Source organism: Cebidichthys violaceus, unplaced genomic scaffold (assembly GCF_023349555.1).
Source record: "Cebidichthys violaceus isolate CVI_PGR_0920_01 unplaced genomic scaffold, fCebVio1.0.p SCAF_15, whole genome shotgun sequence".
NCBI classification, from domain to species: domain Eukaryota; kingdom Metazoa; phylum Chordata; class Actinopteri; order Perciformes; family Stichaeidae; genus Cebidichthys; species Cebidichthys violaceus.
Window position 1 is genome coordinate 10850560 of NW_027176318.1, and position 27487 is coordinate 10878046.

A 27487-nucleotide genomic window follows, 5' to 3' on the forward strand; every position below is an offset into this window, starting at 1 on the left:
ATCTAGCTATTAATTTATTTATCCACAAATAAAATGTCTCTTAAAAAAAAAAGTAAATCATTATTTACTGGCAGTGTACTTCTGTGAACTCAGTTTCCTTGTTTCTGCTTCATTTTAACATTACCTTTGATCTCATACTTTTGTTATGATTGATGATTATACTTTTGTTATGTAAGTTTCTCAAATACTTCCAGTAAAAACCTCAAAGAACAGCTGCTGTCTTCAGCCTTTATTGGAAGTGTGTTTGACTGTGCAGCATGTGCATTTATATCAAAATATATATTTCTTTTCAGGCACTTCATGCAAATGATGAATCAATGAAATGACTTCACAAATCCTGAATGGTGATAAAACATTTCATTTTATTATGATGAGAATAAATCTATTACTTCTCACATACCTGTTTACATGGCAGTTTATGAATACTGTCTACCACAAATATTTTATTTCATATTTATTCAGGTTATATTGCATACTTATATGTTATTTTGGCACTAATTAGACTAATAGGTCTGATGTCTGAGATTTTCATTGCCAACGACTGCTTGTATGTAATAGTTGTGCACATGACAATTCATAATTTAGATGACTTAAACCTGTTTTAACTGATACGATTTGACCAAATGCGGATGCAGTACAATTTACCCATTTATTGAAATGAAGTGCAGGAAACATATTGTGATTGTCATTTTGCAATGACAGTAAGGAAGAGAATAGTTCACGCTCTTCATTCGGAGGTCAGAGGTCAATCAGCCTCAGAGCAGCAGTCCTGCAGGTGGCATGAGGTTTTCAGGGATTTATTAATTTAATTTGATTTAATCTGAACCCTCAGTGTGCCGCCAGCTGTTTTACTAATAAAAGTGAGGAGGAACAAACAACGCAAACCATTCACTCTGCAGGGAAGTACAACGTTTCAGTTCCCCATGAAACCCCTGCTGAGTCAGACTGTGACTGGACGTTTACAGGGATTTCCTAGATTGGGGACCTTGCGCGTAAAAGCTTTCTGCCTGAATGTCGTAAAGTTTAAACTACATAGCACAAAAACACGTGCTTCAGCTGCAGCACCCATAACGTCCGTTCTTTTTGATTGTTTTTGTTTAGTCCCTGAAATGTGTCCGTTAGCAGTATGTTACAAGTATCACTGACGTAGTTATAGTGTTATAGTTACTCAAAATCAGAAGCGTGAAGTTTTCAGATACATTTTGAAAGCAAACATTTCCAATGAAAATCTAAATCCTGTATAGAAGGAGCTGTGGCCTGTTCTCCTGGACCTCTACACCTTCTACATTTGTTCATTTGAGTTAACTCTGCTCTGTTTCACCCCAAGAATGTCTCCTGTTTGCTTTGTTCTGTAAGCCTCTCTATGCTGTAGAATTTAAGATATACGCCAACTGATTCTTTATTAAAGAAAATATGATAAAAAAGAAGAATATCTAAATGAAATCCAGGGAAACCGTAAAAACAGTGGTCTTTAAAGTGTTATTATGAGTGCATCATATAAAACAAACAGTATACGTTCCATAAGACACTTATTGTATTACACAAATGTGGAATATTGTTATCATTAATGTTTAATAAGAGCAAATGCAAGGTCTAACTGGAAACACATCAATCATATTAGGCTCAGTAGCCCACATCAAGCTTGTAGCACATCTGCATATACGTGAGTATAATCAATACTTTTCTCCACTATAGTATGGATTCACTCTGCTTCTGGCTGTGTTTCAGCTCCTGCTCCAGGCTCCTCCTCCGCTGTGTCTGCAGGCTGCTCGGAAGCTTCCGATTGGTCAGCAGTCAAAGGCTGGTCAGCTTCTTTTGCATCTTGTGTTTGTTCTGAATCTGAAGCTTTGGGTTTGACTGCAACCTTCTCCCGGTCTTTGTCTTCAACCTTTCCCACTGGAAGAGTCTTGCTCACAGATTCTGCAAGAGCACAGTCATCAGTAAGCATTGCATCTCAGTCGTGACAAAATGAAACCCCACAATGTCGCGTTTCAGACGTCACATGTTTCATTTCATCCCTCTCACCCTTTCTCTTCTGCTTCTTGGGTCCAGTGACTGTGGTTTTCATCTTGTCTTTCGGGGTGTTTGGTCCAAACACCACATTTCCCTCCGCATCAGTTGAGTATGAAGTCACCCCCAAGTCAGGCGTTCCCTCTACGATCTCCAGCTGAGAGGAGGATGCAGTCAGACGTCAGCGTGTTTTAAAAGGCCTCGCTCTAACCAGAAGTAACCGTCACAGCTGCCAAACAATGAAGCCCTACACTCTAAAAACTCTGAACAATGGTGACTTAAAAATATTTACTGAACCCCTAATCAATTTCACAAGGAAAACTGATTTGTGTTTACTAAGAAATCCATCAAAATGAATTTACATTTACTGAATATTTGGGTGAAATTGATTTACTTTTCATATTTCTTTAGATGTATCATTGTCTTATATCAATCCCATTCTTTAACCACTTTAAAACCAGGACATCCTATGTAATGCATAATATAAACATAAAAGCATTTGTGAATATGAATAATAATATGAATAATAATGTGTATGATAATAATACTTTAAGCCCACTTTCTAACAAGAACAGATGATGTGAAATGAGCACTTGACAGACATACAGTAGTCCTGGTCTGTTCAAGTCATGGTCTGACATTTTTAGATTTTCGTTTTCTATCTGAGAGTTAGACGTTTAGATCGATGCCTCTCTCGTGTCTGTTCAACACGAGGCTCCACTGAGGAGACGGCAGAATAAGTTTAGCTCAGCTGAGGCTGTAAACAGAAACTTCTAGCCTGGCTCTGCCCAAAGCTCACTAATTAACCCGTTATATGTTGTCCGTTAATCCGTACGAAAGCTTAGTTTCACAGGGGGGTTATGTGCTGGATTATTTCTTGGATTTGCACGGTGACTTCCAGCAGTAGTACGCATGTTAAAGGGACAGTTCACCCCAACATCCTCTTACCTGTGGTGCTATTCATCAATCTAGATTGTTTTGGTGTGAGTTGCTTGTGGATTATCAACCGGGTCCTTAAAATGAATTATTTTGCACCTTTTTTAATTTTTTGGTGTCATATTGTCCTCCAGAGAAGGCAGACCTCTCTATAGCCGATATCTCCAAAACGAGACAACTCACACCAAAACAACACAACGATCATCTAAGAGTGTCTCTCTCTCTCCAGAGCAGCATCATTAAAGTACACAGTGGTCACAGCACAGAGACGTGGGTCTCTGGTGGTGGATCTCCGGGCGCTCCGAGTCTACAGGGATGGTGACTGGGAGTGAAAATGGAACGAGTCAACTGGAACGAGAAAGTGAACGGTGAAGGGTGGAGGGTGCAAACCAAAGTGAGACGACTCAAAGAGGAAGAGGAGGAGGAGGAAGTGGGGAAGTACATGCTTGTTTTTATTAGTCTCATCAAGAACCAGGGGAACAGGAAGTGATGCAATAACCACGGTTAAAGAACAGTGATCAGACAGTCCTCGTCACAATAAAGGAGGCGTTATCATCGTTAATGATCGGCTGTGAAGGGGAGCTCACATTAACGGTGAAACACGTTGTAACAACAGTGACAGCGGGCAAAACATACAGTGTGCACGATGGAAGTGACGCCATGATCACGAACAATAAAACAGGACTAAATGTAAAATCTGATGAAATGACACAACGCGTGTTTTAGCCCATTTGCGATACATTTTGTTTACTGTTGTTTTACTTAACAAAGCAGAGCCACAGAGCTTCTTTTCTGCCATAATCCAAAATGTCTAATGGTAAAATCCCATCGGCTTTTTGTTGAGGAAACCAGTGTGACGCTAAGTTAAATCTTCCCTGCAGCACTTAATTGTTAGCGGGTCTTTGTTTTGCATTGACTAATGCTCACCCTTAAAGCACTGAAATAAAATGCATGGATCAATAGAGTGCTTTCGTTGGCAGTATGCATGATTTTCAGCAAATGGGATAAAACACGTAAAAACATTTGGCTTTTTAACAGACATTGCACATTAACTTCATGGTTTTCGTCTCTATGACGTAGCGTTCCCAGTATAAGACACAACGCGTCTTATACTACGTCTTTGGCTTTCTTTTCTCGAGTAATGTTTCATTTTTCTTCTAAAGCAAACAGAGTAAAATGAGTGCAGACGTGTGCTTCTCTGCATGCCACAACTTTACACAAACAAAACCTAAAATTGCACCAGTAACAGCTTTGAGTGGATGTGACGTTAGATTTGTTCTTATTGGGCCAAATGCTTATTAAATATAATGATTATAATCTGAAGTCACAACTCTTCACCACACTCTGCATTTCTCTCTGCATTGTTTTTCACATTTCATTTCAGATTCAGCACCTCTAGAAATAATTTCATATTCTACACAAAACACCTGACACATCCTCAAGCCCGTTTTTTCTTTTTTTACTTTCACTGTTTCCAGTGTTTTTCCATTTATACATATTTACGACAAGATTTGGACCGCTTTTATTTTTTCTTGCCGCCCGCCTCTTCGGGGATGAAGACACTTACAGTGAAGTCCCCGCTCTCTGTGCCGTACTTGTTCTTCACCAGGATGCTGTACTTGCCGGAATCCGACGTGTTCACGCCGGTGATGGTGAAGCTGGCGAACTTGCCTGAGGCAATCTTCAGGATGCAGTGGTCGTCGGACGTGATCTCCTTGTCGTTCTTCAGCCAGGTGACCTCTGGCAAAGGGTCTCCCGAGATGTTGCAGGTGAGATTGAGGGCCTGGTGAGGAGACAACGTGCATCACACATATAATGAAGCTACACAGTAATAACGATGACGTTCAAGCAGAGTCAGTGTCTCATTGCGCTGAAGCAGTTTACCTTGCCCTCCTGTATAGTGACCACATCAGGCAGGCCTCCTGCTACTCGAGCACGACCTGAAAGGAACAAAGTTAACTTCAATAATTACATTAAATACGTTTTATTTCTACGGTAATTTAAAGTAAACCACCAGGGTGGACGTTAATGATCTGTCTTTTAGTTCAAATCCAACTTGCAGCATTTGAAACTCCATTATAGATAATTCTAAACAAAATGAGGACAGGTCACACAAAGCCACTTTAAACACAACACACTTACTTCTCTCTGCAATAGCATTCGCTCTGATGAGGTAAAGGAAGGAAAGAAAGAGGGAACAATACATTAGATGAAAGGTGCTGAGGATCAGACGTGATCTTTATGCAAACTTCTTCATATAGTTCCTCAAATCACAGATTTAAATGTACAAAATGTGTTTTTGTGCATGCTGGGATTGCGGCTACATGAAGCTATAATAGTATGATAGTCATCGGGGAATATGTAACTCACTGCAGTCTCTTGAATTCTGCAAATGCGTCGTCAAATGCTGCAAAACAAAGAAAGGTTGTATATGAATATGAATGCCAGTGTAGGATAAAAGATGTACAAGAAGTCTATTAGAGATCATAAAATGTCTAAAATCCACACATTTAAAACAGAGCAGCATCAAACCATAGTACAGGTACTATACAGTCATTGAGGCTAAGGTATGCTGGTGGTCTCACCTTGACCAGACAGCTCAACGGTCCTCCTCAGTCCACCTTTTCCATCGTTGAACTCGATGGCATATTTGCCCGTGTCTTTCTCCGTGGGCTCGGTGATCTGCAGCCACAGCTGCTCTCCCACCACGCCGCTCTTTATGCGGTCAGAGAAGGCGATGGCCGAATCCCTGTCGGTCAGAGAGACGGAGCAGACGTGGAAACGCAGAAACATGAGGAAGAGCACTGAAATATGTTACGATTGTAAAAAGGGCACAAAATTACAGGAAATACTACAACCATGTCCAGGGCACTCTCAGGTGTAATTAAACAATGCACAGGTCTTTACATCTGCTAGAGTACCTGTAACTAATTGATTTTAATAGCACATCTATATGCTTGCACAAATAGCAGCGCAGACATAACGTACTTATAGTGCCACGTCACTTGGAGTAAATCGTTGTAGTAGTTGACGAAGGTGTAGAGTCGGACGCCCTCGTCTGTGCTTGTGATCTTCAGCGGAGTGGAGGAATTGGCTGCAAATCAAATATGATTTTTGGAATCAAAATGCAAATTTAAAATGAATCATGCACCAAAATGTTCAATGTGTGGACAAAATGTTCATCTTCTTACCGATATAGCCGAAAACTTCATTCATCAAGTCTTTGAAACCTTGAAGGGGACAGATTTGATCATCCTGAGTGACATATTTGCTCCGGTCATGATTGGTTATCTCAGTGTGTGACTGTAAAAGGTTACCTTGATCTGTCAAATTCAGTTTGGAAGTGTCCTTTCCTCTGTCATCCTGCAGAACGACCTCATACACACCAGAGTCCTTCTTGGAAACCTGACAGAGAGCAGGAACGTCAAATTGAACGAGTGAGGAATATCATTACTATTCATCTGAAAAGGCAAGCGTTTCTCTTCTGCTATGGGCGCTGCAGAAAACACATATATGACGCAAAAGCAAAAAAAGTCACCGGACAAACAAACAAATGATTAAATGAAGCATTCTCAGGCAGAGCGGCAAAACCAGAAACTGCCGTTTGGCCCGTGATGACAACAGATAAGGAAAGTGATAACGGTGTCTAAAAAATGTAATTTATGTAATGGCATTGTTAGGAATTAAAACATGACGTGTCAAATTTATTTTAAAGACAAGTAATGCTGGTTATTTATTCCACAACCTTTTAGTGTAATTAGTAAATAAGAAATGATTTAAAAACTCCCTTTTGATCATTTCTTATTCCAACTTACTCAAAGACCTTGTGGACCAGCATTGAAGGGAAAGTGTCCATCTGAATATATACACATATATATATATACGTATATATATATATATATATATATATATATATATACGTATATATATATATATATATACACATATATATACGTATATATATATGTATATATATATATATATATATATATATATACGTATATATATATGTATATACGTATATATATATATATATACGTATATATATACGTATATATATGTATATATATATATACGTATATATATATATACGTATATATATATATATATATATATATATATATATATATATATATATATACATATATATATACGTATATATATATATATATATATAAAAATACATAAATTCACACTTCTCATATTCTTACCTGAGCAATTTCCAGTTTCAGGACTCCCTCGGTGAAGCCGAGATGCTCGTCTGCTTTGATCTGGTGTCCGTCTTTGTACCACAGCGCAGACGTCTCCTTCTTCATGTTTCCAACCTGAAATGCATCGCGACAGATGGATGTGATTAAATCAACACTCACGGTATGTGTCTTTAAAAGAGCGCAGCAGGAACAACGTTCAAAAGTTCTGCCTCACCTTGCACTTCAGTATAACGCAGCACTCTTGTGTCACCTCATAACCCAAATACTCGATGAAGTGAGGACCTGCAACGGACATGGCCGTTATAATCAACAGCGATTCCAGTAGAGCTAAACATGTTTGAGCAGTTATTTCATTAATTCATCAACAGGACATTAATCTGCAACTGTTTTGATAAGCGGTTAATTGTTTCAAGTCCATTTTTAAAATGAAATACCAAACATTTTCCAGCTTTTCTCTTTATGTCTTTGTATCGGATATTTAGGCTCTGGATACTGTTATGTGGTTTTTAGGGTGTTTGTTTTCTGACATGTTGTCGACAACACAACTAATTGTATTGAGTATTTTTGAGCATGCAGCCACCCATACCTTGCTTTCTGACCCATTCTTTCATCTGGAACTCTGATTCCTTCTGCAGCTCCTTGAACACTGCAAATAAACAGAGTTAGTTAACATGTCATGGCCTAAATCAACACTTAATCTAGCCGTGGTATCTAACATGTGAAACGTGGTTGTTGTTGCTGTTAAATTATGTGATAACATGAATGTAGTTTGGGATCAGTGTTGCCAGATTAGACTGACAAAAAGTTGCCCAATCAGAGCCTAGAACTAATTCTATGCCATAAAGTAAGTATCTACTTGTTCCCAATAGGTTGTAGCATCTAAATAGTGTGTACACTAGACTAAACTCACTGAACCCATCTTAATAGAACATGTGATTGGGATCATCTTCTGATTTTACTGTTTGACTGAACATACCGTTTCCTATCAGCACCAAGCTGGACTGGTTGGTTGCTTTCCCATCATGCAACTGGAAGGTGAAGGTGCCCTCATCTGCCGGAGTCAGACAGTCCATGATCATCTCAATCACGCCGGTGTTTTTGTCAAAGTTCATTTTGTATTTCTACAAAAACAAAAACGACACCTTTGAAACGTCTCTCCCCTACGTAGAACTCATAAATAATCATAAATAATAACTCTGAGATAATCGGTTACTCACGTCCCCCTGAGAGAGAGCATTGTCATTAAAGATGTAATCGACTTTGCCGTTAGCCGACATCTTGTCCGCCTGCAGCCAAAAGCGAACTTTCCCCTTCTCCAGTAGCTCCACAGCCAACTCTGACTTCAGCGGAATAACTGGTGTGAAGAAAGAGAGAGAGCCAGCTTAAAGAGAAACAGTCCAGTTCATGACATACTTCATACTTCACAGCTGTGATTACGTGCTGATGCACTCACTGGGGAACTTGTGGTCATGACTGACCTCCAGCAGCCTCTTCAGCTCTGACAAAGACATGAAGAAGTTATTCATAAATGCACATTTTTATTCATTTACTTCTTAAAACGTGTGATTTTGTGACCCACCTTCTTCAGAGAGCGTGTAGCTGGATGAAGCACCATCAGTGTGGGTGACAAGACACGAGTATATACCAACGTCCTCCTCCCCAGGAGTGTTGAAGACAGCTTTGGTTCTGAAGGGAACAGAAGAACGAGGTAAGACTGCGGAGTGTCGGCGGGTCGATCAAAGAGCCTCAACTTAAAAAGTCCTCTCACTTGTTTCCCTTGGTCTCCAAAGTCAGGCGGGATGGATCCGCGATTTCCTCGTAATTCTTAGACCACACAAATTTGGAGTCGGGCGTCATGTCGACGCACTCAAAGTTCATGGAGATGATGCCGTCATCGTCAACATCCACCACTATCTCCTTGGTGCCTGAAATTCAGAGATGGTGTATTTTAGCGATGAGCTCGTCGACAACGGTTCATCACAATCAAACGTTTTCTTTCCCTACCCGGTTTGGTGAGAGCTACGACCGGCTCTGTCACGGCAGAGGTTTGTCCGACACCGGCTTGATTCTGAGCGCGCACTCGGAACACAAACGTCTCTCCTTCCTTCAGATCCTTAATCTGCGAAATGAAAGAAACCGTGATTATCGCACACAGCTGCTGCTCACACGTGTCGATCAAAACGAAGCGCCGATGGCGACCTTGATGAACATCTTCTCTGCAGCCTTATTGTTGACTCCTCTCCACGCCTGCTCTGGCGCTTCCGCTTCCTTGATGTCGATGTAGAAACCGTTGACCGGGTCGCGGCCCTGATACACAGGTGGTTTCCAAAGCAGCACCAGAGAGTCACTTCGCACCTCTCGTACCTGCAGGTCATGAGGAGGTCCTGTGGTAAAAAAGCCAAAGAAACCCTTAGTTCACTAGCACTCATACGATTCTGTTTATTAATACATAACTGATTTAATCAGTAGATCTGTACATCTGAGTTTCTCCACACAAAAAATATGCAAAAGCACCACTTTAAATCCTGTGTTTACCAGAGATGTGCTCCTAGGTTTCATGGAAATAAGTCACTCAACATGAAGAAAGCATAAAAAAAATGACTAATTGACAAAAGAAATCTTGGTCGACTCAAACCAAAACATCGGATTTTTTGTTTTTTGTTCTGTTGATGTTGAATAAAGAGGGTTCTGTTCATGAAAACATCCTCCCAGTGGGTCCAATAACCAACCTGGCACGGCGATGGTCCACTCCTCGCACAGGAACGTGTCACTGGGCGGCGAAGGGATGCCGACACCTGCCATGTTGGCCGCACGCACCTGGAACTGGTACTTCTTGTTCTCCTTCAGGTCGGACACCTGGAGACATGAAAATGAAACCTTATTTATGGAAGTGTCTTTTAACATCAACTGAACCCTGTATTTGGGTTGTTGAACTTCATGCCTCACCCTGTAAGCCCTGTCGCTGATGGCCCTGATGTTGGCCTCGTGCCACTTCCCCGGCACGCCATCAACGACCTCACGGTAGTCCACGAAATAGCCGGTGATGTCAGCACCGCCGATGAAGCTTGGCTGTTTCCAGGCCAGCACCATGGAGTCGCACACACACTCCAGGACGGTGATGCCGTAGGGCGGAGCAGGGGAGGCTGGGATGACAGAAAACACATATTAGCACCATAATGCCTCAGGGTGATGTCATGGGAAACTGAAGCGCTACAATGAGGCGATACTTTTAATTCCCAAACTTGTTTTTAATTATAATAATTAATGATTTATCATCCTTGATCTTTGAAAGTGTATAGTAGCTTTGTTGCTTTGTTGATGCTGACACGCTTCAGTGTCCCATTATGGAAAACATGTCACATTACAGCAGGTATTGGCTGCATTACAACTTACTCTCTTCCAATAACAAAACATCACTGAAGTCACCGCTGTGTTTTGGAAAAGTTTAAAGACACTAGTAGGCGAATACCTGCTGTAACAGAATATCGACAAACCTACAACACAATAGCACCTTTAACCTTTCATATCAGGTTTTTGTAATATGATTTGCTAAAAGGAACACTTTGACATTCTGGGAAATATGCTTTTTTTGCTTACTTAGAATTAAGTGAAAAGATCGATACCGCTGTCATGGCTATGCGCTAAATATGAAGCAACAGCTAGAAGATGGTTAGCTTAGCTTTGCATGAAGATCGGAAACAAGAGGGAAACATTTAGCCTGACTTTGTCCAAAAAAGTAATCCACTAAAACACACTAACAAACAAGTAGTAACTTGTTTACAAGTAGTAACTTGTTTGTTTAATACAAAACACAAAGTGTTAAAGCCAGGAGGTCACTGTGCCCCGCTAACAACAGTCCACCAATACGCCCCCAAAAAACTCACTGTTTTCTCACTTTTACATTTAGATTTTTTAACAGATTTAATGAACAAGATATAACGTTTTAGGAATCTTTTTGTTACCTTTCGACAGAGCCAGGCTAACTGTTTTGAGTCTTTATGCTAAGCTAAGCTAATCTTGCTTAATTTTTCACGGAAAAACTAGGGAGTGATATCAATCTTCTCATCTAACGCTCTGCAAGAAAGCAAATGCACATAATTTTCCAAAAATGTCAAACTGTTCTTTCATATTAATCGGAAAGTAGTTATACATTACATCAGATTTGTGGTGAGAAATGACACAACAAAGGACAAAGTGGAGGCGTAACTGTGAGCAACAAGGTCTCTCCAAAAGCAGGATCGTGTAACATTGTGATAATAAATTGGCCTGTCGTACACAAATAGTCACTTGAACTTGATACTCTCCCCTTTTTAGGGGCGAGAAGTTGGTCAAAGTGTCCGAGAGCAGAGAATCTGTAGGGGTTACACAGTGAGCCACCAGAAAGGTCTCAGGTCACAAGTGTTCTGCTCTTGTGTTGGTTGGATGACCCACTTTTGAAGCACAGGGTGTGATTAGCTGGCTCCTGCCATGACATACTTGTGTGTGCGTGTTAAAGGGTTCTGGGTACTGAATGTGATGGCAGGTCCTGAGGTGCATGGTGACTGATGTTGAGCCACCCAGTGGGAGGAGAGGGGGGGTGGGGAGTGGGAAAGTGGTGGCCAGGAGAACTATTGAGAAGCGTTTTGAGTTACAGTTTGGTGGTGTTTTACAGTGACTTACCTTAAAGAGAAGAACACCAGCAGAGAACTCCACCAACTGTTTATTGGTTAGTATATGTCGGAAGCATGTGAATGCAAAAGTAGAACCTTGCAGTAGAACCTGACCTTACTTTGTACGGTCAGGGTGGAATATTTTCATGGATGATCATTTATTTAGTGTTTGTTTTAGATGCAGGATAACCATCACTCCACCTGGCTTGATCTCAACTGAGGTGCTAACTGATAGAAGAGATATCCACACATTTTGATCTGAGAAGACAACGTGCTCTGCATAGATCTAAGTGTGTGTGTTTGTTGAAGATGAAGGATTTCCATCTGTGACCGGGGCTCACCTGTAGACCCTCTCCTGGGCCTCGCTGTCTCCCGACCAGCAGAAGCGTCTACAGAGAACTTACGTGCCTGTTGGGCGTCAGGCTCACTGTCTGCGGCTACAGCCTGATCCTGAACCTCCACGGTGACCGGGTCTAAGTGTGCAGCTGGGGCTATGTCAGTTAGTGAGTCAGAAACTGAGTCTGACACAGACTCTGAGACCAGGTCTTTTGCCAGGTCAGGGGCCCAGGACACACTGCCTCTCTTGCCCCCCTTGCGTTTACTCTCCGCCGGTTCGGGCAGTGCGAGGGCAGAGCCGGCATCTCCGGCCCCCTGCCTGGTTTCAGTGTCAGCCTGAGCTTTATTGCGCTTTTGCATAGTGGCGGGGGGGAACTGGACAGTGTCATGCGTGCCCGTCCAGCGTGGCCTGTGCTCGGTTAGTTGGCCCGCGTTACCCCCCGGCCCCATCTCCGGCAACACACCATGAGGGATGCCGCCCCCTACAGGAGTTATCAGAGAAAAGCAAAAGAGGCTTTTAAACAGCAAACAGAAGACGAGCAGAAACAGAAACAGTACATCAGCCTATCAAACTACAGTGAAATGTCTTCATCTGACAGGGAGTGAAAAATGAAGACAAGATGACCAACATCCGTGTGAGGAGGTGAGTAGGCTTCATTTTGGATTATGAAAGCATGCAGGCGTGTAAAGTAGAACAGGCAATGACTGTGAGCGTGCAGGCGTTGCACCAATCCTCTATGAAACAACACTGTACTAACAATGCCAATGGATTTCATCACCTCTTAGATATCCACTCAATAGTGTGTTATGACTGAGTAATCTAATTCATATGACGCACTTGTTATTGCTCCTCAACATGAACAAATTTGAGCTGCAACTTACTGAAATATACTGTAAATGAAGTGTATTAGTAGTCGGAGCATAACAGCCCATTACGTTATTTGTAATTCGACAAAGTGGAAATGATTGTGTTTCCTGAAAACACGTTACCAATACTTCTGTGTGCTCTACTAGTCGTGTACTACCTGAGTGTGTTTCATGAGGGACAACAAAGAACAGAACACAGCTGGTGAGTGAGTGAGAGACGTCCAAAGGCTGAACGTTGTGCTGGTAATAATGCGGAGAGACTTCAGGGAACACATGCAGGAGATCACAAAGAGCAGGATTGGTCTGTTTGTGCTCCAATTAAATATAATATATTGACTCACTGGGATTGTATCTCAATGTGGAGAGTTATTATTTTGTTTAAATGAATGTTCCTCTGATCTTGAGATCTAGAATTTGTCTTTAGAGATCATGTTTTATATGTGTGAAGGGTTTAATTCTGATAATATGTGATATGATAATATCATTACTGGAATAATACAGAGTGATTTCAGCCCTATAGTGTATGCAAAGTGTTACTAGGTCTGACTGAAACCAGACAGCCCAGTCAGATCTACAAATGTCCTATAATAATTTATAGTCTACTCATTAAAATCCAGTTAACTATCGAACAGAACAATTCCACGGCCGGGTTAGCTGCTAGGAGAGGTGAAGACAGAGAAACTCAGTGCAGTTTGAGGGTACCGGTGGGGTGGGAGAGGTGTGTGTGTCGCCACCTTCAGCACCAAGAGGGGATGCCGACACGACTTTTGCCCAGGAAAGGTGAAATGAGGGGTGGTGGTGGTGGTGTGTGACAATGGGCTGGTTTGTAACAGCCAATGCATTGGATCGCACTGACCCACATAAAATGAAGTCTACAAGTCCTGACCCCGCCTCAGGCTGTGCAGGGAGGAGGAGGAGGAGGAGGAGGAGGAGGGAGGGTGGATGTGGATGTGGCTGGACAGGGTGGTGGGTAGGTGGGGCACATACCAGTGCAGAATAACGTGACAGGGTGACACAGGGTGCAACCATGGTGGAGAAAGTGTGGGGGTGTAAATGCTGATGGCATAAAAAGCTGAAGACACGTCTCAAAAAGATGACATCACGTTAAAATGATATTCCTGCAGGTAAACATACTTACTACTACTTACTAAAGGACAATTCCACCATTTAGACCAATATTTTAACCAATCATTCTGTGGTGTGCAGTGCATTTCAAAAGTCATCTTGCGTGCAAAATTTCCTCTTTTTATTGAGCTCACCTGAACCTCCCTCACCTACACCTACTTCTGGTTTCCTGCACTTCCTTTTGAACCTTTTTGTCTTTTATATATGCTCAAATTAAGAGATTTAGTTTCCTTTTTAAATTATTCAAGAAAATAAATTAGATTGTGCTGCATTGCATTCTGTGTAATCTTGTGGAAATGCTATGATAGTATCTGCTGCATTGCATTCAATATCATATATCATCAATATCATTTCCTTACATAATATATCCTAACGTAATTATCTGTGTTAATTTAAATATCACAAAATATAGTCTAACTAACAGCAAAATGACTTCCGAAATACAAGCTGCAGCACCAACAGCATATTTAAAAACATCATTAAATGGATTTCTTTTGCGGTGGCTTCCGTCCTCTAAGCCACACATCTGAATATACAAACAACTGGAGGATCTATGATTCTCAGTGTCCTCTGACTCTGAGATGTGAACCGTCGGTTTAACTCACCGATAGCAGCCTTCACCTCCACAGGCTCAGACTCCGGGGAGAACTGGCTGAGCCCTGCTGCGTTCAATGCCCTCACCCTGAATACGTACTTCTCTCCCGTCGTCAGACCGTGGCAGATGAACCTGCAAAAATGTGAACGAGGCAATGCGTTTATATAGAACAAATGGACGACACAACGCTTGTTTAACGAGAAGGAGGAGTCATTTTACCTGGTGCCATTCACAGGTTTGTTGTTGCACGGCTCCCACTCGTTGCTGCCCACAACACTCCCCTCAATGTAGTATCCCACCAACTCCTTGGCCTCCTTGGACGCTTCCCAAGACACAACGACTGATGTGTCTGTGTTTCTGATAGGGACAACTTTGCTTGGGGCAGATGGGATGTCTGTGGACCAGAACGTTAGACATGTTTTGTGACATTCGTAAAATGTGACGTTCTGCTGTTATGATGCACGTATGCGTGTTTTCTGACCGAGCTTGTCGCCGACAGTGGTGGCCTCGGTCGGGTCGGACGGCTCGCCGACACCGGCGGAGTTGCAGCAGCGGACGCGGAAGCTGTAGGATTTCCCCTCGGCGAGATCAAACAGCGCAAAGCGAGGAGACTTGACCGGGATCTCTGTGTTCACCCTCTGCCAGCTGTCTGTTCCCGAGACACACTGACAAACGAGGATACGAGGTGTTAGTGCAGATCTTTCTTTTAACAGGAAACACCTGAGAAAGCGCTGTTAAATACGCTACCTTTTCCACATAGTACATGACACCCTCAAGGCCTTTCTCTCCAGGTGGATTCCAGCTCAGCACCACGTAGTTCTTGGTTGCTTCTGTCACCTGCAGCTCAAGAGGTCTGCCAGGAACAATGCCCTCTGAGGATCAAAAGATAATGAATTAGGTCCCTGAACACATCACCCGTGCAGCAGGAAAATTGCCTCCATGTCACCGGGTGTCGTAGACATAACTGGTATAAATGAAGGTATCAAACATGTCATTCTCTACCTGCAGGCTCCTCCTCTGTGACAATGATTTGGCCGGTCCACGGAGCAGAGGTACCTGACAGCCAGTAGATGATCATGAAAAGGTATTTATCAGGTTTTAACATTCTGTATTTTGCTCCTTTTGCACATTTGAAAATGACCATAACTATTAAGTAAGAAGTAAAAAGTATCCACCGTTGTTTTATGGAGCTGTTGTCTGCAGATATCAATGCATCTGTCAACAAATGCATTGCCCCTGACTCTTATTGTGTTTCTCATTATTCTGAGTAAATAAAGCTCTTTAAATATGGAGGCTGTGTCTGAACCAGACACACAGTAAAGGCTGCAGTACCTCTCATGCGGGCGCGGTCAGCTGGGTCCATGGCACCCACCGGCTCAGAGACTCGTGACGGGCGGCTCATGCCACTCGCGTTGACGGCACGCACACGGAACATGTAGGAGCGGCCCTCCACCAGGCCGGTGACGGGGAAACGGGCAAACTTAACTGGAGTGTCGTTGCACTGGATCCAGTGGTTGGTTCCAACCTCACATCTGTACACATATTACAACATTTGTCAATATGCACATGTTTCAATCGTGGGAGAATATGTGCAGCGGATTTAGGGCATTTGATTTTAGACTATCAGTCAGTGACATTTGGCTTTAGTGACATTTGGCCACTGCCGTGCATTCGCTGACCTGTCCACAAAGTAGCCTGAGATGGAGTCGCCACCGTCGACAGCTGGCTGCTTCCAGGTGACGATGATGTAATCCTTGTTGGCATCCAGGCAGCGCACATCCAGAGGGGCACCCGGAGCTCTCTCCACCTCGGCTTCAGCGTCTAACACAAACAGCATCGACACCATCAGGACCGTCGGTATGCATCCTCTCTCTGTCTCACACACTCTTGTTTTTGTTTTGTTTAATCTGCACCAGGAGATTATGTATTTATGTGTGTGCGTGAGTGCGTGCGTGCGTGCATCTCTGTGTCTGTCCACAGCTTATCTCCCATACTACTGGAATCAGTCTAATATATTTTGTTCCTCACTTGATTTGCACGCGTAGGTATGACAGTTTCTGTTCAGAGGAAGTGTTTATCAGTCAACATGAAGCGTTACACAGTGAAGTGCAGTAGAGCTGCACGAAGCTGGTGCAGACAGCGGCCTAGATCAGGCTATTATGAGAACGTAACCCTAACCCCTGGCAGAGATCTGCACTGTACTGAGTGCACTTTTCTTTCATATTTATTTACCTTTGAGCCAAAGATGTGTCTCTAGTGAACTGATTCTACTGCAGCTGGTGGTTAGAAGGTGAGCTGTGCCTTTTGCTGAACTATGTGGCTGCAGGGTTTGATGTCAGGAATGTTTCTGGTCCTCAAGTCAAACACAAGCCGAGAGCAGTCAGCAGCAGGAGGACGGAATTAGCCGCGCCCCCCCCCCCCCCCGGAGTGAAAGGGGATAAGAGAGGTGACTCTTAAACATGCGGGGTAAAGCCAGGCCACCTAAGAGTTGCATCATTAATTAGGAGCACGTATTAAGAAAATAGTTTTAATAATACAAGTGAAATTCTATGTTTAAATATGCAAATTAGGCATTGTCTAATACTAACTTTTGGAGAATTTGGAGAAAACAGATGCAAGAGGTATGTAAAGAAGTGATAAAACAAGAGGAGATCGTTATAACCAGAGAGTGTGTTCACTCACAAAGAGCTGTAAGGAAACTGAGCAGCCTATTGATTCTCCTTGAAGCAGATGTTTACAGTATCTATCAGTGCTCACAGGCTCATTCCATCGCTGAGCTCTCTGAGAATAGACCGACTGCAGCCAGGCTCATCGAGTGTTTTGTTTTGGAGACTGGCCTCTTCTTAAGTGGGCCTCTTCTGTCGCAGACGGAAAAAAGACTGAATCTGTTCAGACTGCACTTTAACCCATAAAGAAAACAAATTCTATCTCTTATTGTCTCTAAATGTAGCACTTGAATGAGCTACTTTGGATACTAAATTAATGTAATATAATGTGACGTACTGGGCGACCCTGAGCTGTAACCAAAGTCAACAACAGGGTCTGTTGTCTGGAAGCTGAAGCTGTAAAGGTCAGATTGTCTCTGAAGGCAGCAAAGATAAGCTTCACCGACCACTTTTTCCACTGTATTCAAACAGATGCCAGGGAGTGCATCCTATTTAAAACCAGCCACCGGTCTTTGACCGTTAGCCGTGGTGTTGTCGTCAGGTGCCAGGGGACGGGCTGTTGTGACTCTGACCTTGATGACTTGCTCGACAAAAAACAAAGCTGGAGGAATCCGGTCGCATTGATCTTGTGTTTTCAAGGATGGCAGAGATCATGTATGTGTCAAGACATCAAAGATACGTAACTTTTTATAGAACTAAAGGCTTTCTAAATGTGTGAACGATGGTCAGCATGACCACGAATGACTCAGAGTCCTCTGAAGGAGTCTCAGGCTTGAAGGCAACACTGGAGCAACATCTTGATTCGTTATTTAGGCAAGGAGCAGCTGATTTAGGACACCTGCATAGTGTTCTTAAGCACCAAACTGCACTCAGTTAGACTATAATCCATCATCTAGTGAGCAGCTGAGAGACAAGTGAGGGAAAGCGTTCCCACCTCTGACAAAGACGTAGGCTGAGTAGGTTTCGTATCCGGACTTGGTGGTGACGCGCAGGGTGTACAGCCCCTCGTCCTCTTTGTTGAGGTGCGTGAGAGTCAGCGTGGCTCGGTCTCCGCTCCAGGCCATGTGGTTCCATTTAGAGGCAGACAGCAGAACATCTGGGGGGAAAAGATGGAGGCCGTCTGAGTAACATGCAACGCAAATACAGTCCTTCATAAAACACTAGGCAGAGACATGGACAGTGAATCATTCACAAATCATTTCACACTTTTTAAATATGCAGTTTTCCCAACCAAAAATAATGCATGTGATGTATTCAGATCAGATACATAATCTATCTGAAATCGAGTATAAAGTAGCTAAGTACATTTACTTAAGTACTGCAATTAAGTACTATATTTAAGGCACTTAACTTGAGTATTTAAATATTCTACTACTTACTGTATACTTCACAAGAATTCAGAGGGAAATATTGTAATTTATATTCCCCTACATCCATTTGATAGCTTTTGTTGCTTTGTAGATTCAGATTAATTATAAATGATCCACGTCTTCTTACCGTCTCTGTACCACTGGATCTGTGGCTGGTAGCGGTCCAGGGCCGGGTAAATGATGACCGTGCATCCCAGACTCATGGTCTCGCCCTCTCTTCCGAATGACACACCGAATGTATCAACAATGTGGGTCTGGAAGTTGATGCCATACTCGGACACCGGGCCGTCTACAGACAAAGCATGAGACAGCGGAGTCAGAGCTTGGACTGGCATTATCGTGGAAAGTGGAAAGACTGTGCTCAGATCAAGAGGAGGAACAAAACACTGCACTGTGAAAGAGACGAATCAGATCAATAGTCATATCCACAGAAACACCGATATGCTGGATCAAATCTTCTCAGCCAGACAGAAGAAGGTGGAGAACAGAACATTTATCAAATGTGTAGAATAAATGACAGCGACAGACCAAAAGAGTGACTCTGAGAGGAAAGTGCTCAAAATAGTTTGTTATCATGCAATAAACAGTGAAGCACAACAGACACGTGAAAATCTAAATATTCAGTCATTTCAGTTGCTGAATTAGTTAAAAATACAATTAGGATCTTTATTGTGAAAATTCACACATTTAAAACATTTACAATATATGTAGGATTAAATAACCATTAATGCATTCTAATTCTAATGCTCTACTAATTAATGGTAACAAAATGTACTCTCAAGATGTACAGAACATACGTTTACAAAGTTGCATACTTGCCAAAAATGTTTTCAACCCGAAAATGCAGAAAAATTTGTAGATTTTTCCATACGAACGTCTCACAGAGAATACCGTGAACTCTGAATATCAACACAGACAACAGTGGTCATGCACGGACACACGGTGGAAACATCAAGTTCACCAAAACGTTTTTCAAACCAGAATCCAGTGACCCCGTTACCTTCTGTACTGGCACCTGCATTGTCGCCGCAGCATCAAGGAAACAGAAAAGTTGTTAGTGCAGTAGCACCCACTCGTCTTCACAGCCCCCAACCCACCACATCCCACCATAACCCACCACATCCCACTCATCACTGCAGGTCAGTCCTGTATGAGCAGTTTTTTTGCCACCATATTGCTGTTATTGTTCTGATTAATTTTGCTTCCAGCAGCAGAGGGAGGATGTTTTCAGCAAATAGTCTCTAATTAACAACACAATCACACAGAAAGACGTGACCGCGACCTCATAACAGCGCCTGTACGTGGTGGTGGCCATCGAAACAATTTAACGCTTAAGGTTTAGGCCGCAAAACTACTGCAAACGAAAAGATTATGGTTTTGGTAAAAAGAAAACTACATTTGTAACTTCTTAAGTCGCCTAGGTTGGGGTCATTTCACGAATTTCTGTGTGATAAGGCTGCAAGCAGCTGTACGGTACATGCACAGCACCAAACGGCAGACAGACAAAGGTAGCAACTAGCTGGTGAGGAGAATTAAATATCAGCAGCTGAAGAGAGAGGCTCTTCTAAAGAGATGGTGGAGACCAAAACAGGGCTGTAAAGAGACTGAATGTGTGACTTACATTCATCAGATAACTAAAAATGAATGCTAATGTTGCTCAGCATCTGCTGTGACGTGTAAATTAGCAACTGCTTGCTAACACGTTAGCTAAAACATCTTAAAAAGATGTGCATATGTCAAGGCTGTGTCTTTCAGCTTGTTCCTCTGCCCCCTGGTGACCATACATGAACGAACGCAGCTTTAATTCTGCAATACAGCGTACAATAAAAGACAAAAACAAACACAAATACAAGGTGAATTCACACTTACGTCTGGGTGATGGCAAGGACTCATACATTTCACCTTTGAACCCTATGGAGAATAGCAGCAGTTATTATTAACACATGCAGCACACACATAGATGTCGACACATAGTGGGTCTCTAATTATTGACACTTGTAACTTAAAGTACATTTGGTTCTTACTTCTGAGACCTCTTACAGTTAAAAAACTTCATATTTGGAATCTTTACACACTGATAGCGTTGATCTATGGTGAGCTATAATCACTGTTTTTCGTGATTTAGAGAGGAGCTCGTTTGGGGTGTGATGGTTTTTGTGGGAGAAACGTACTCTTGACAACGACGGAGGCAAATGCAGACAGCTCTCCCTTGGAGTTCATGGCAGAGACGCGATACTGCGCCGTGTCATCAAAATCACACCTGAAAGAGGAGAGCGTCAGGTGATCGATGTCCATAATGCGCACATTCTCTCTCTTAAGGACTCATGTGTACAGTGCCCTTCCCCCACCTCAACCCTCTCAACCATGTAAATAATACCAAGCATGCGGGCCTCTGTCTGTACAGCGTTCCATAACTCCTGGCCAGGAATACTCCGGTAAGAAATAGACACCACCGGTGATGTCATGTGCACCAGCTGGCGTAGGTCTCTGTACATACAGTATCTACCGCCACCATATTCCACTCAAGTGTGGTAAATATAATCTCTTGTGTTCCTCATGGTGAGTTTTGGCTGCTACTCGTTGAACTGGTCAGATGGTCTTCGCTATGTTTAGACTTGCTCTTTGTTATCTGTGGCAGCCTGGGAAATAGTGTGGCTCTTCTCTGGCTCGCAGTCCAACCGTGTCAGTGTGTTTGGGCGAGTTGGGACAAAGGCATATATCAACATTACCATAAAGACGGAAGCTTTGGTTCTTCCCGGTACAATCACAAGCTAAGAAGCTAAAGTAAGATGTAGAATGAGTAGATAAAACAATATTTCACTGGTTATATTTAAACAGTTAAAATGAATCACTCATTCACTTCTACTGTGTGTGTGTTTGTATTTTGGAGAATTGTTCACTTGAAGACAGAATGCAATTAAAAATACACTTCTTCAAGTTCTGTGTCCTTCTGTGACAAAAACAAAAGAACAGAAACACATTTGGAGTATTTTTATATGAACATTTGGTGCGGTGTGTTGGATTTAGTGGCATCTTGGGGCATGGTTGCAACCAACTGAAACTTCTCCCGTGTGGCAAGTGTGAAGGAGAACTAAGTTCTGTAAATGCGCTTTGTTTGTCCATTCTGGGCTACTGTAGAGTCACGGTGACTGGCTCCGTGATGAGAACCCGCTCTGCATATACGGCTCATTCTAAGGCAACGAAAATGCTAAGCTATTTGTTAATGATTGCAGACAGCAGTAAACCCAAATCTAAACTTCACATTTTCGCTCCAGAAACATAAAGGGAGGCTCTACCCCATGCTTTTCTACTGTCCATGGTCAGGTATTACGGTAAATTATATTAAATAATCAGTGAAAGAGCTAATAGCTAGCTGATAACGTAAGAAAATTACATTTACATAAACTAAGCTATATGCAAATGGAGGAGCTTCACCTACCTGTTAATCTCCAGCGAGTGCATGTTGTATCTGGTCTCAAGTTTAAACTTTCCAGCACTGGAAAGAGGGTCAATTGCCACATTGTTTTTGTACCTTTTAGTGGAAGGCAGAAAACAGACCAGAAGAAACAGAAAGAACTTGAAAACGATGGAACTGAATCAAGAGGAACAACAATAAAAGCCACGGAAACTAGATGGAGCTGAAAAGAACAAGCAGGATGTTGAGGGGACAGAAAAGACAGATTTGAGGGGACGTTACAGGTGATGTATCTCTGTGACCTACCAGACGACCCGTGGGTCAGGCCAGCCGCTGACAGTGCAATGCAGCCGCACAGACTGCTTCTCCCACACGGTGTGGGAGCGCGGTTTAATCACAAACTCCGGGACGTGCATCAGGCTGTCTTCGTTCATGCGCTTGAAGTGTTCCCCGTGTTCATAGATCTACAAACAGAACAGTTCTTAAGCCTTAAAGCACTGAGGACAATTGCACTTTTACCAACCATACCCTGTAGAAAACAAATAGAAATATTTAAATGTTCAAAAATCCACATGACTTCACCAGGAATTCAAAATGCACGGTTGAAGCGAAAACAAAGCGATACAATTGAGCAACAATCAAACATATCTTTGTTTGTTTTGAACATGCAAGATTCTTTTAAACTCAACATGAGTTATTAGTGTGAGTGTGTGCTGTTCATTATGTCCTTTAAATAGTTCATCCAGTAACTCAACACAGAATATGACAACACCATCAGGACACTGCTTCTCTGTGTCTCAAGAAACAGGATCTCCTTAGGAATGTGTCACCCATTACCACTGGGCCTGTAGTAATGCTATCTGACAAAGTGGAGACGGACAGATACAGTGAGGGCGTCGCTGTGGCTTTCATGATGCTCAATGAATGACCGGGGACTGCTTCACATAATCATCCAGGGACATTAATAACTTCCTTGTGTACGGAGTAGTAGTAACAACCACTGAACCACAGGCACTAGGTGTTCCTGAGCAGCACTGCAATGACTTATTCTCAGTAGTAAATTATTTTTGTTTCCACTGCGATTAAAAAAAAAAAAAAAGAGATCATGTGTGATGTTGTGAAAGAGGACGGTCTACTGGGATGACGTCAGAAGTAACAGAAGCCAATCTGTGATTCAACAATTAGACATTCCATGATGTCATGAAACATGATGGTGTACTGTCATGTGTCACAAAGAAAAACATACTGGTGAGCTATGAAGCAGAATGGTCTACTACTGTGACGTCACACAACACGGAATGTTCAGTAATGTAATGGAACACAGTCGTCTACTGTGGCGACACAAGTAACAACAAACTACCTGATGATGATCTACAGTGATGTCAGAAGTAAGACGCCATGACTGCTGTGATGTCACGAGTAACAAAAGTCAGTCTGTGACATTTTTATTCAGAATGATCTATAATGATGGCTTTGGTATGAAAAGCCAATCACTGATGCCATGATGGAGAAGGGTTTGCGAACACACAAAAAAAATCTAAATCCTAAACTGGACTCTGATACGACACCGATGTTCTGTGACGTGAAGATGATAATCAGTTAGTAATCCATGTCGCTGTGGGTCGATGGCTTCCTTTATGACCCCCATAAGAGTTACATGTAGGATTCCCCCACTGACCCTTTTGTTCAGAGAGATGCGTTCGGCCGACTCGCGCATTGCCTGTCTCCTGGAGGTCTGCTCTGACCTCTCCATCTCCAGGCCACTGGTGAACAAGTCCCTGCGGGCCATGTACGCAGCAGTGTCCCTCACCCTCGCCTCCTCTGTATCCGAAAATCCTGTAGCAAACTCGTGACTAGGAGTTTGCGGAGCAGAGCCGGGGATGAGATGTGGGGAGCAAGGCATACACCATTAAAGCTGGAATAACTTTTAAGATGTTGCACAACATGTTTTTCAGTTTTCATTGGTGGAAAGAGTTCATTACCTGCCCCTGAAGATAGGCACTACATAGCCGATGATTTGGTTCTCTCTATCCACAGCCAAGTAAGTTGGCTTGACTCTCTCGGGTACAGGGCTTAGTCTGCTCGCCTCCAGCCCAGAATATGAAGCCACTTTAAGTCTGGGACATATAGAACACCATCAGCCTGGCAGCCAGCCAGACAGAGCAACTGCACACGTAACATCAGCATGTGGGGACAAAGCCAGGATCAGGGTGGATGGGTTGTAGATGGAGATTCAGTGGGTAGCGTAGTAGTGTGGATGGTTTAGTTAGGGCAAGAAGGGTGACAGGGCAACTGCCCTAGTTCTTTCCTGTATCTATCTGGCTCACTGTCCCTTTAACTGACCACTTACGCTCTCTTGACTTTCTGGGATAAGCGCTACATCAACACCCATTAAAATGGATTCAAACATGACATAAACGAGAGCTTCAGTTTCACTACTGAAATCCAGTAACAGTTATTTCATATAACAGTAATCATGTCTATCTAAATGCAGCATGTATTATTGCAACCACACCGACTGTTAAATCCTCATCACGACATAACCCTCCTCTCCTCAGCACAGATTTGGTGACTGGTGGGCTGCCCGGCCACACGAGTGTAAAGGCAAAGATCAAATGGTGTTAGTGAGACCTAAGCCCTCTGACCTGTTCACACTCTCCAGGACACTGTATTTAAAGACCTGCCAGGCACTGTAGTATATATCATCTCTATGAACTGGGTGTTTTTATTTGTTCCTAAGATAAGAAAGAAAAGCAGTGACAAAGAATCCCCATCATCACAGAGCTGAATCAGCTATAAAGCCAAACTGCTTGACACTACTATCTCTATTTTAACATTTGACATTTAGTGACATACACTAACAAAAACCTCATTTGACCCATGACCAATGCATGTGACAGGGGACGCACAAATCCTGTTAACAAAAAGGACCGCTAGCAAACAACTCTCCTATTGGGAATAAAGAGAAGCAAATAAGTTTCCAAAAATTATTCATAATACCTGTACATGCTACCCCGGTTTTAAAGACTGACAATCTGTCACTTGTTGCTTTCCCTCCAACATGGAACGCACAGGTCAGGATTCTATTTCAGTCTATGCCATATACCATAACTCAGCCGTTACATAACAGTGCACTTCCTCACAGCTGATACTACAAAAATAACATGTTTCCAGAAACAATGTTAGTTATCTAGGAATAGGTGTTACAGGAAAGAGTTTGTCAGTATGCAGAAAAAAGCAAACACAGCATCTCATGCAAAGAGCTTCATGCGGGATTCAAAGCAGATTTTAACCAGAATGTTGAGCAAAGATCCTCAGGTGTGTGTGAGGAGAAGGAGAGGAGCGAAGGATGGTTACAAAGAAAGATGATCCCAATGCTGTGACAGGGAAGTGATACAACAAGGTTGTTGGAAGTGAACTTGATCAGTTGGTGTTGGGTGATGGTGTTAAGGGGGAGCTTCCCACTGACAAAGAAGTGGATTGATGGATGAAGGTATGACACTCTTCCTCCTCCTTACCCCCCGCTCCTCCTGCTGCTGCTGGTGGCGGAGGAGCCGCCGCCAGCAGTGTATCTGCTGCTGGTCTGGTACTGGCTGAGCTTAGACTCCGTCTCCTTGCTACGGTAGCTGCGGTCGTAGTGGTGATGGTGCTTCTGGTAGAATGGTATAGATCCAGACATGGTGCAGGCCGCTCCTGGTACGAGCCCCGGGTTTCTGACTTTCTTGCTGCCTACCTGTTGTCTGTGTGACTGGTTAGTGTTCAAGAGCAGGTGGATCGACTGTTATCAAATGTTGTAGGTTCATCGTGACTTTTAGACTTATTGTTGAAATCAGTTAATGGCTTAACAAGCTGGCTGTGCTTTTATACATTTCAACATGTTTGTAGTTGAACATGGAGAGTTAATCAACTTTACTAAAACTAAAGAACTTCTATGTAGAAGTTATGCAATCCCCATGATGCCAATGTTAAGTATATTTAAATATTCTAGCCAAAAACAACAGGTTAAAGACTTTCAACCATCATGAAATTCCAAACTTGCAAAATCAGCTAGCAAGACATGATGTAAGATTCAGGCACTCGGGCACTTTCTCATCATGCTTAGACAGACATAGTGCAACAACTACAACCTGGCCCATCACATCTCAGCCCTGCACAACTGTTTCCACTTACCCTGGACAAAAAGCCTCAAAGTTTTAATGAAAAAGATGGTCCAATTCCACGCTTAAATCTCAATATCCGAGCAAACCCACAGGTAGGTGCGTACAGGGCTGCGGTTTCCACACAACCAAAATAATGTCAGCCTTTGCCAGAGTGTCCTAGCAGCAGTCACAGCCTTTTATGGTGACGGTGGAGATAAAAATAACTAAGAGCAGAGTGAGTGTGTGTGTGAGGGGGGGGGGGGCAAGTCAACTCCCGTAGGGCAAGACATTAATGGGTCCAGGTTTCTGCCAATGAGCATTACAGCCTAATAACATGTACATGTATGAAATCTATCAAATGTAATAATCTGTGTATGCACTGTATTAATTAGTGAACAGAAACATATTGTTCAAGTGTGTCTTTCTGTTTGTTTTGCTACGCAGAAGTAAGTCAAAGAGTTGACCAGTTATTGATCATTGTTATAATCATCAAATAAATGTCACCTCAGAATCCAACTTTTCCTCGAGACAAGTGGCTTCTATTTAATTGAACATCTCTTTTTATTTTTTAATAAAGTCCATAACACAAACATGTCAATGTTGCTGGCCTTCAGCCCACAGTACATCATGGTTGGTCAATCTCTCCAGTAGCTTTTGTCTTTCATTTTCACCAAAGCACTCTCAGCTGTGAGTGTTGCTAACTTTAGCTAATCTATTGTTACTCGTCTCACATGCACTGTATCTGTGTCACTCTCGCTTCTAGTCGAACCTTTATTTGTGTCCCCTCTTGTCCCCTCAGCTCATAAACAGCTACTAAAAGAAAATGTGAAGTTCATCAAAGACTCAGAGGCCGTTGATAAAATACTCATAAGCATGAAGTTATCGTGTAAAGAAAGGACGTTCCTGTCAAAAACAAAGACGGTCAGAGGCCATTTGGCAGGCAGATTTGGTTTGACTGCCACAGATGTTTGGACATGTTTTGGACTCGGTATGTTTTGTAACGGACTGACTGCAACACAAACACCTGGTGAGTTTCCATGGGAAATAATATCACGTCAGTGAACACTGAGGTCGTCCTTTTTGGACCTCAACCCCCACTGTCCCACATGACACAACAGTCGGCAACATACCTAAAATGTTATGGCAGCAATCTCAAGTGTAAACACAT

At 42.6% G+C, this 27487-nt stretch overlaps 1 protein-coding gene across 4 annotated transcripts; it reads right to left on the reverse strand.

The window, feature by feature from the left end:
• Positions 1-342: 342 nt before the first annotated feature.
• myom1b (myomesin 1b) lies at positions 343-26474 on the reverse strand. Of its 4 annotated transcripts, XM_068709978.1 has the most exons (41): positions 26351-26474; positions 25699-25928; positions 24163-24297; positions 23859-24033; positions 22487-22644; positions 22205-22297; positions 20937-21025; positions 20635-20676; positions 19766-19780; positions 18893-19054; positions 18330-18491; positions 16409-16550; positions 16062-16261; positions 15732-15785; positions 15477-15601; positions 15211-15394; positions 14949-15123; positions 14740-14861; positions 12607-12624; positions 10104-10300; positions 9887-10013; positions 9357-9541; positions 9162-9276; positions 8926-9082; positions 8737-8843; positions 8611-8655; positions 8375-8511; positions 8134-8278; positions 7744-7803; positions 7372-7439; positions 7158-7271; positions 6264-6351; positions 6138-6176; positions 5935-6040; positions 5532-5695; positions 5317-5353; positions 5089-5111; positions 4831-4886; positions 4514-4729; positions 2026-2167; positions 343-1920 (listed from the first exon to the last, which is right to left on the reverse strand). In XM_068709978.1, exons 2-41 carry the CDS (start codon positions 25857-25859, stop codon positions 1703-1705), a joined length of 4758 nt encoding a protein of 1585 aa, XP_068566079.1. In that variant the 5' UTR covers positions 25860-25928; positions 26351-26474; the 3' UTR covers positions 343-1702. The 4 variants fall into 4 exon arrangements, with proteins under 4 accessions (XP_068566079.1, XP_068566080.1, XP_068566081.1 ...); XM_068709979.1 differs by lacking the exon at positions 19766-19780; XM_068709980.1 differs by lacking the exon at positions 12607-12624.
• Between the last annotated feature and the right edge of the window lie 1013 nt (positions 26475-27487).